Source organism: Zosterops lateralis, assembly GCF_965231275.1.
Source record: "Zosterops lateralis genome assembly, chromosome: 16".
In the NCBI taxonomy this organism is placed as follows: domain Eukaryota; kingdom Metazoa; phylum Chordata; class Aves; order Passeriformes; family Zosteropidae; genus Zosterops; species Zosterops lateralis.
This window is the reverse complement of record NC_139776.1, coordinates 14,275,254-14,284,890: the sequence shown is the minus strand read 5'-3', so window position 1 is coordinate 14,284,890 and position 9,637 is coordinate 14,275,254. Positions and strand designations below refer to the sequence as shown.

At 51.7% G+C, this 9,637-nt stretch overlaps 1 protein-coding gene across 1 annotated transcript; it reads right to left on the bottom strand.

Moving 5' to 3' along the window:
- Positions 1-3,377: 3,377 nt before the first annotated feature.
- On the bottom strand, positions 3,378-5,569 carry LOC310915977 (osteoclast-associated immunoglobulin-like receptor; the record flags this gene model as incomplete). Its single annotated transcript, XM_083873200.1, has 5 exons — positions 5,297-5,569; positions 5,171-5,206; positions 4,706-4,975; positions 4,194-4,475; positions 3,378-3,583 (listed from the first exon to the last, which is right to left on the bottom strand). Exons 1-5 carry the CDS (start codon positions 5,328-5,330, stop codon positions 3,378-3,380), a joined length of 828 nt encoding a protein of 275 aa, XP_083729326.1. The 5' UTR covers positions 5,331-5,569.
- Between the last annotated feature and the right edge of the window lie 4,068 nt (positions 5,570-9,637).

Here is a 9,637-nt window from a genome sequence, read left to right as displayed (position 1 = left end):
TGCAGAGATGTGAGCAAGTGCACCACCAATGTGTGCTGGAGCAGCACTGCTTTGAGAGCCCCTGTCACATCTGGGTCAACCTGTTTGAGGCTTCCCATGGAAATGTAGCATTTTGACTCTGATATTGAATATTTGGGGTCATGTTTGACCTGCTCTTGCTTGTTCTTCATGCAGGACTTGCAACTTGTCCATGTCTTTGTTTTGTCATTGCTTGGGTTTGATTTAGGCAGCTTTCCCTCTCCTTTCCTTTTTTGTGTCCTTGCATCTCTTCAAGGACTGCAGCTGTGGAGAGAGGGAGTGGGAATGAAAAGCTGTGTCCCTGGGTCCCAGAGTCACTCCCCGAGCCACCCTTCATCTGCAGGAAGTGGTGTGGACGTTGGTCTCTTCAGCTGATGGAGAGCCATCTTTCTGGGCCACTGTGTCCTGGGGGAGAAGAGGAGGAGCCCTGGTACCTTCAGCCCAGGCTGTGAATGGTGCTGAGACTTTTCTAGGTGTGATCTGGAATGAAAAGGCTCCCTCATACTGGACATAGCCCTTGAGCTTGCAAGAACCCAACTTAGGGAAGCATCCTATTTTCATCTGCTGTATTCCCACATCTGAAGTCGTTCCTCTTGCTGGGGAAGGGACAGAGCACCATCCCAGGGTGCTGGGAGAGGAGCTACTACCCAGGCATCAGATCTGAAACTACTCTGAAGGAGGAAGAGCCTTGTGTCTCACAGGAGTGCCTGGGAGAGCAGAGGTGGTAAGGAGCTCAGAAGATGCTGCTGAAGGGGAAGAGGAGCCATGAGCCAAGCCCTGGTTCCCCCCAGGGCTGGGTACAACCAGCACCACTGGCTCTTGCTCTGCTGTTGGGTGCAGCCAGGTCGTGCCCTGCCTGGTCACCAGGCACACAGGCAGAGGGGCATCCCCACACTGTGCCAGCCACTGCACCGCCTGCCTTGGGCTCTCCTCACCTCCATCTTAAAACCAGACATGACCTGGACCAGACTGCCAGGGTGCTGCCCCTCATCTGGGGGCTCTGGCTGCAAAGCTGGAGCCCAGGTCCCCAGTGGGTCTGAGCTCTGTGCTGGCAGCAGCTGTCAGGAGCAGGAGTCCCCCTGGAAGGGTGATGGAGAAGGGAGGCTGTGTCACACACCTGCTGAATTGAGCATTGCTTTCTCAGCCTCTCAGGCTGATGTACCTGTTGGGGTATGAGGCTGCTGGATTTGTCTGGGTGAGGGAGTTACAGGGTCTGTATGTGGTCAAGGGCTATTTACTGTTAAAACTTATAACCTTCTGTGTCCTTTAAAACCAAACCCAAAGCATTGTGTACATGTGGATGGGTGATTGTGGGAGTACCATGATGCCATTCCCCTGCTGTTGGTGTGTTGCTGTTTTAGGGTGGGGGTCTCTGGGGCTGTGGAGGCAGCAGACGCCCATCCCAGGGTCTTGTGTGATGTGTCTACTGTGAGCAGTTTTCCCTGGTCCCAGCAGGGAGGCCAAGAGAAGGAAGGTTTGCTGCACCCCTGGTCTTGGTAGGTGCTCCATCCCCAGAGAGCACTGAGTGGGAGTCCCCCCTCAGGGACTGTCAAGGACAGCTGTGACCAAGGCAGAAACACAAAAGTTTTCTGTCCTTCCCCTGTTGCCTGACCAGTTCAGGGGTGTTCACTGCCATGTCACTAAGAAGCCAGAGAGGACAGTGGGCTGGGTCTGGCCCACAGATTCCCCTCTGGGGCCTTTTCAAGAGATGTGACTGCAGCCAGCATTTCTAAGTCAATGAAGAATTCTTCAAGTCAAATGGTTTTTTCTGAGTGGAAGTCCCCAGTTCTCTGTTCCTGGCAGGGCTTAGCTGGAGCCATGGGAGAAAGTCCCACTACGTGCTCCAGCCTCAGCTATGGAGTGTCTTCTGGAGGGGCTGGTCTGTGGCTGACTCTGGGTGCATGGGAGCAGTTGGAGCCTCTTGGGAAACTGTTTCCTCCTCCTTATGGAGGACTGGGAGCACTAGGACAGTGCAAGCCAAGGTCTCCATTTCCATGAGAGCAGCCAGCCTGGAGCTCAGCAGGGAGGGCAGCTGTGCCTGCTCCACCAGAGCATAGCTGCCTGCCCTCACCTTCCTCTGCTGCTTTCCATGGTGATCACAAGAAGAGAAAAGCACCCTCCAAATGGTCTAGGAGGGCTGGGGGCTTAGGGCAGCTGTTGCCCACAGGGGCACATCTGGGCCCGTGGGTGCAATTGAGGGTGTTGGAGGAGGGAGCCAGGAGAGGGATGTGACTTTGCCACTTGGGTTCTTCACTCCTCATCCTCCAGAGGAGGATGCAGGGAGGAAAAGACAGGAGGGCTGCAGCTTGGCTCCTTTCTTCCAGCCCAGCCCTTCCCTCTGGGGCCTGAGGCTTGCTCATCCTTGGAGGGGGGAATGGGGACCATATTGTGGAGGGAGTGTGATTATGATAACAAAAGCTTTTTTGCACTTTCATTAATTTTGCACTCTTTCTTAATTTCTTTTTTTCTGTGTTTTTGATATCAGCACCTCCTCTCTGTGTTTTCATAATGAAAATCCTTCTGTTCTAGCCAATGCAGCTATTCTGGAACTGTGTGTCCTGAATGTACAGAGATTTAAAGGTTCTATATATATAAATTTATAGTGGTACAAAAGTAAATTTATATATATAGATGATGGTGTGATGTGTTTTGTCAGTGTTTTAAAATAATAAATGAATGTGAGCAACAGAGGCCTGTGAAGCAGGAGTGGTCACTGTGCTGCAGGACCGGTCACTGCACTGTGGGAGTAGTCACTGCAGGGCTGGAGCAGTCACTGTGCTGCAAGGCAGTGGGAGCAATCACTGTGCAGTGGGGTAGCAAGAGGAGTCACTGTGTGCTGGGAGAGGTCAGTGCACCCATCACTGCATGGGGAGCAGTCACTGCATGGCCAGTGTGGTCACTGTGCAGAGGGTGAGTGGTCAGTGGAATGGTCAGTGCACAGCAGGAGCAGGCACAACACAGCTGGAGCGGTTGCTGCATGGCAGGAGTGGTCAGCAGAGTGGTCAGTCCAGTGGTCACTGCAGCAGGAGCAGTCACTGCAGCAGTCACTCTGTGGCCGGGGATCAGTGCAGTGATAACTGTGCAGCCAGAATAGCAGTCAGTGCAGCAGTCAGTGCAGTGGTCAGTGCAGCAATCACTGCAGTGGTCAGTGCAGCGGTCAGTGTAGTCGTCAGTGCAGCAATCATTGTGCAGCCAGAAGAACAGTGGAACGGTCAGTGCAGCGGTCACCGCGGGGTGACCCGGTGTGTTCCCGGGTGTTCCACCGCCCGCCCGCCCCACGGGACTCCCGAGGCAGCCGAGAGCGGGACAGGGACCGCGATTGGTACAGAAATCGGGACAAGGACGGCGATACGCACGGTTTATTTATCCCAGCGCGGGTTGCTGGAGGGGAATAACCGCGGCGGTCCCGCGGCGGTGCCCGGCGGGGCAGCGCTGCCTGCGGGGAGCAGGCGGCTCCTCCAGCCGCGGCAGCAGCGGCTCCGCGCCGCCTCAGCCGTGATGAGCCCCAGCAGGAGCAGGAGCCCGGCCGCCAGCGCCAGGCGCACGGTGTTGCACAGCGTGTAATCTGCAGGGGCAGAAGGGACTGTCACTGGGGAGGAACCCACAGCGAGATCCCAGTCCTCCCATGGGTGCAAGCAGGGGATCCGAGGGGACACGCAGGGCAAGGGGACACCCCAGGGAGGTCTTGGGCTAAATAGACACAAAGGGAAATTCATAGGGAGCAAAGGAAGCCCCGAGGGGGGGCCCAGCTGCACCTTCCACATCCCTGTCTCCTGGGACACCCCCTACCTGTGACCCCGCCCAGTGGCAACAAAGATGGGAAGGAGGGAAGAAACATGGAGCTGGCCTTCAGATGCCACTGAGATGGTGACACTGAGCTGTGACAAGATACATGACTGTCCCTGGGGCTGGGAGGAGCAGGGAGAGGTGTTCTCTGACTCTTATCCCCACCTGTCAGCACAGCAATCCTGTATCTATAGGGTCTCTAGGTCATCTGTAGGGTCTCTGAGGAGCTGGCCAGTCTCAAACACAGCTGAAGGAAGCTGGTACTCTCTGCTTCACAGCTGGAACCCATCTTCTTATAGCTGCTTTCCTGCCCTTTCTAGCCTCCACCCAGGATGTGACAGATTGCAGGGAGGAAGGGTAGAGCAGGACGTGGCTGGGGGATGTCTCACCTCTCACCACCAAGTCCAGGGTGTTGCTGACAGCAGACCATTCTCTGGAGGCATTCAGGGTGGAGCACTGGCAGCTGTAGCGGCCGCTGTCACCTTTCTGCACATGGGAGAGGTTGTAGTCACCTTGTTCCCTTGAGAGTAGCTGGGCTCGGGTGTGGCCCTCCAGGTACAGGTAACAGACGGTGCTGGGATGTGCGGAGGTGCAGCGGAACATCACGTCAGCTCCAGCAGTCACCTCGTGCCCAGGCAGGACAGAGAGGTCGGGTCTGGGCAGACGGAGCTCTGTGGGGACAGGAGAGGGAATGAGAAGGTGCAGAAGGCTTTGACGTGGTGCCAGGAGCACCAGGATCCCTGTGAAGCCACCAACTGGCTCAGGCAGAGGTAAAAATGGTCCCCACCTCTCCAAGCCAGGGAAGAAGAGAAAAACTCTGCCCATCGTGGAATGGCCACGAACATCCCGGTGTGCCCTGGGGCATATGACCCCACAAGAGAGGAAACAGCACATCCCTCACCTTCCACAGAGATTTCTAGTTCATTGCTTCGAGCCAGCACAGTGCCTCCCTCCAGGTAATGGCAGATGTAGGCACCTCTATCGTTGTTGGTGGCATTAGAGATGGAGAACTCGGCCCTGCTGCCACTCAGCTCCAGGGTATGGAGCCGGCGGCTGCCCTTGTACAGCATGAAGCTCCCATAGCTGCACTGGCAAATACAGCAGATGGTGGTGGAGCCTCCTGGTGGGATGACTCCAGGTGGCTTCTGAAAGATGGAGATTGTGCGGGCACCTGCACAGGGAGAGAGATGCTGCCAGACAGACAAGGAGCCCCCAGCTCCTGCTCTGCTATGAGCCCAAGGCTGCCACCAGGCCCCATCTCCACACAAAGGTGAGTTTTGTTCCAGGGGCCTGTGGAAGAGCCCTGGGAGATGGGTGGGCGCAGAAATGTGTCCAACCTCCCCATTCACCTCCTCAAGATACTCACTCAGTGTAGCCTCACTCTGTGCCACCAGCCAAGCGCCTGCAAGAGAAGCAGCTGTGTAACATCTCTGTGAAGCGTCTGGACACGTCCTGTCGCCCTCTGGGAATCCCCACAGTCTCTGGCACTCACCGAAGGCCAGCACATGGGTCACAGGCAGCATCATATCCCTCCTGGCTCCCTCTCTATTTGGCTCAAGGGCTTCTTCAGAGAAAGGCTTTGGCCAGAGGCACTGAGCAGTTGTGTGGCTTCTTGTGGCTCCTCGCTGCCACAAGCCACCTTCTGCTCCACAGCTTGGGTTCCTGCAGCACAACTGCAGGGCTGGGATGGTTGAACTGGAACCACAATGTCCCAGTCACATGCCCAGGGCTGGGCCCCTGTGACAACTTAGGATCCTGCAGACCTTGGGGGAAAGGCTATCAGGACTTTTTGTTTCTCTTTCTTAGGTCCGGTCACTTGATGGGGAAATGGCATCTTCTCTGTCTTATGAAATAGGAGGCTGTTTTGCAACCACAAACCCACAAGTTTGGTGTCTCAACAGAATGAAATAGAAGAGAAGGAACTAGACTTCCTTTTTGGCTTTCTCAGGGGCAGTTGTGTCTTTCTGGCCTACAGTGTCTGTCATTGCAGGAGGGACAGCAATACCTCCTACCTGTAGGTCTGGGTGCACCCCACTGGGTTGGTCCCACTCCTCATCCATCCAAACCCCTCCAGTCCCACACTGGAGCATGGAGATGGTCCTTACTCCAGACAGCTGCTCCCTTCCACCCCACACCTGGAGCCAGGTGCACCTCAGCTGCACCTTCTCTGGGTTAGTCAGTGGTGTAGACAGAGCTCCCTTTGCCAATAATGAAGGGCTAATGACACAGGGGAAGTCACTTGCACCTCTGGACATGGGAGAAGGGAACGGATGGATTCTGGCACTGGGGCTGTGTGGGACTTGTGGCAGCTTGTCCAGAGGTCCTGCTCTGAAGGTGGCAGTGGTTTTGGCTCCCTGCCCTCCTGTGAGCTGCAGGCAGTATATCCTGCCCCCTCTGTGTCTGCAACCTCTGCCACATCTGGCCCCTGCAGGAAAAACAGGAAAGGCTCAGGGCTGGGTCGGTGGGGCTTATATGGGTGTAAACCAGGGGAAAAAGGCAAAGCTGGACTTCTTCCAGACCCTTATCTACCCTTTTCTCTCTTGCCCTTGCAGCCTTTTTGGTCTCCCTTGGAGATTCCATGGGCAAGGAGAAGTTTTGGCAGGAGGGTGCCCTATGGCCTCTTCCTTGTTCTGGGCACCTCCTCTGGCTCTCACTCCTGTTGAATCACCCTTTACCTCCTGCAGCCTCAACTGATTCCTGGCATCGATGCCTTAGTATTTTAGCTTTTATATTTTTCATATATTTCTAACCCTATATTTTCTAATTTAGTGTACAACTCTAAACTCCAAATACAGTATCAGCTACTGCTTTCCCATTTTAGTCAGACAAAACAATTCCTCTCTAGACCTGAGAAACAAGGACACCTCACTGTCTCAAAACCTGAGACATGTAAACAAAAGTGAATTTGGGGTGGAGCAAACTTGGAGTAAATGACTTCATTACCTGAAGCTGTAATTGGAAGATTAACCCCCAATATGTAAGTGGACCAAACTTATAAAAATTATGGAAGTATGAAAACCTGTGACCCATCATCCATTTTGGGTGTAGCCCCTCGGGTGACTTTGTCTGCCCAAAATTTACCTTAAGGCCCTTCAATAAACATAACTGCTTATTATTTCCTTGATTTTATCTGGCCTCTGTTTTTAGGTAGCCCCAAGAAGGCATCAGCATCTCCTTGGAGAGCATCCTTTCAGGCCCATTTGTCTCCAAAGCCCCCACTGGGCACACCAAACTGCTCTGGGCTCACCAGTGCCCTGTGGAGAACCAGCCCTGGCTGTTCTGTGCCTCTGGCTAGGCTCACACCATCCAGGATGATGTTGGTGGCATCACTGTGGGCCCATCCATGGGCACCTCCATGGGCCCATTGGAATCCTTGCTCCTCTCTCCAGAGCCTCTTGCACATCCCTCAGTCTGAGACCGACCTCTGGGTACATCCAGAGCATGGGACCATGGGAAGAGCTTTCCTCCTCTATTGCCACTCCTAGGAGTTGCCTGATCCATCAGTTGCCTGAGAAAGAGAGCAGGCTGCTACAGCTCCAAGCCCAGGTCCAAGCAGTTGTGGAGCCTACAGAGGACAGGTGGAGTCACACAGATCTGGACAGGCACACAGGGCCTCCCACAAACAGCACCAACAGGATGTGCCTCTTATTGTATCCCTGCAAGCACATTTGAGATTAAATATCAAAAGCTTTAATGAACAATGTACTGTCAGATTCCTACCACCATAAATGGTTCTTTTGGGGGTATGGAAAGATGTGGCTGGAGACAATTCTTAATATCCACTTAAGCAGCTCTGAAGAACTCCCCTGTGATCTGAGTTTCACCCCCAGCTACAGCTACACCTCCCTCTACTGCCCAAAGACGGCTCCTCAGCAACTGCATTGCCGACGAGACAAGGCTGCTGCGCGTCTTACCTCATCAGCAAGTGAAATGTCACCGTCTGACAGGAATCACTATCCCCAGCATTCCTGATCCCAGCCAGTTTAGCCCTTTCCACCATTGAATGTTCTCACCTTAGAGTCACAGAATATGCTGACTTGGAAGGGACCCATCAGGATCATTGAGGCAAACCCCTGGCTACAGTGCAAATATGTGAAACAGTAGGTTCTTTTTTGGCCCTGAAAGAAACCGTTCCTTCCCCAGCTTAATTCTGCAGCCTCAGGTCACTGCTTAGAGCAGAAGTATGTCCATACTAGCGAAAACCAGGGAAGGATAAAGAAATACAAGCTGTTTCCAAACCATGCAAATATCACAAGAAAACACCCCTGCTGCTGAAATCCAGCAACTGTTGCATTGCTCCCAGTCAGCCAAGCAGACTCCAGCAATGATCTTCTACCTGTTCACTACTGGGATCATCATGTTTGGGACACCTGAGTCCATGGCTCCCGATAGCCCTGCAGGCCTTGGCTGTTGCTTCCTGCCTGGATTCTCCCTGTCTGTCAGTGGAGGTCTTAACTACAAACTCTAAACACATGCAGACGCATCTTCAGACAAGCTAAGCAGGCACCAAACTCTCTGCCTGCCTATTTACACAACCACCACCTGAGCGTGCAGCTGTGTCTTCCAGTGTTGAGGCCAGAGAGCAGCCAGAACAAGTCTGAAGCATACTTCCCAGGAAAGGTGGCTTTAGAAATGTCAGGGCAGACTTCACATCGTTCTAGACCTGCCTCTGCTGAAGAGAAGCAGCAAACTCGGACTCCCAAGGCAAGCAGTATCAACCCACAGTTCACCAAAGTACACCCAAAAATTCAACACCGTGCAATGTTGCTATAATTTGTGCCACAGACATTTTTAGATTTTAACTATTAAGCTAAGCCACAAATGGATTTTTACCTGTCACACAAATTTTAGACTTTTGGTAGAAAAACCCAAATATTTGGAAAAATAATGCTATTCAAGATTTGTTCCAGTTGTTTTTTTTTTATTTCTTTGATTCGATCAAGATATGATTGTTGTTCAAGAAGACAAATGGGAAGAAATTCTTAAGATTAAATTTTAAAAAGATTTTATGTAAAATATATTTTTGTCTTCTTTTTTTGATTATTTTTCACACTTTAAACAAGGTGTTAATTCAAATACTGTGATTAAAACATCATCTTGGATTATAAAATAGTAAAATATTCTTCTTGAAAATATCAACAGGAAAACATTTTTTCCACCTGAGCTGTTTCAGATTAGTTCAGAATAACAACTGATTTTTTCTTACAAGTGGGTTTTATCGGTTTTTCAGTGAACCTGCATTTTCCAAAAGAGAAAAAAAAAATATATTGTCAGACTTGTTTTGGACTCTGCTTCCCTTTCTTATGATCTGCCTATTTTTGTCTTTATTTTCAGTTTCAATTTTTCAAATTTTGCCTTAATTCTGAGAGCCAAGATGCTGGAGAATAAATGTTAAATTAGATCCCTCCCTCCCTGTCTCTCATCTCCGAACACTGGTGCTTGTCCTGGCCATGCTACATCCAGAGAGAACTACATGGAAGACTTTGTTCCAGACATGTAGAACTGTTCCAAACAGCCCAGGAGGTGCCTCAGCTTGCTCTGTCCACCTCTCAGCCCAGCACATGAGAAAAAAACAGGGAAGGGAAGGGTCAGTTTTATTGCACCTATCAAGGTGCATTTTATGTATCTTCTGTTGTGGTATAATCCCAGACAACAACTGAGCCCCACACATGATCTCTGGTGGGACAGCAGAGAGAATCAAATGGTCAAAGTGAAAAAAAAAAACAAAAAACCCTTGTGGTTTGAGATAAAGCTGTTTAATAAGGGAAACAAAAGATGTACATGCAAACAAAGCAAGGGATTCATTCCCCACTTCCCACTGGCAGGTTCAGCC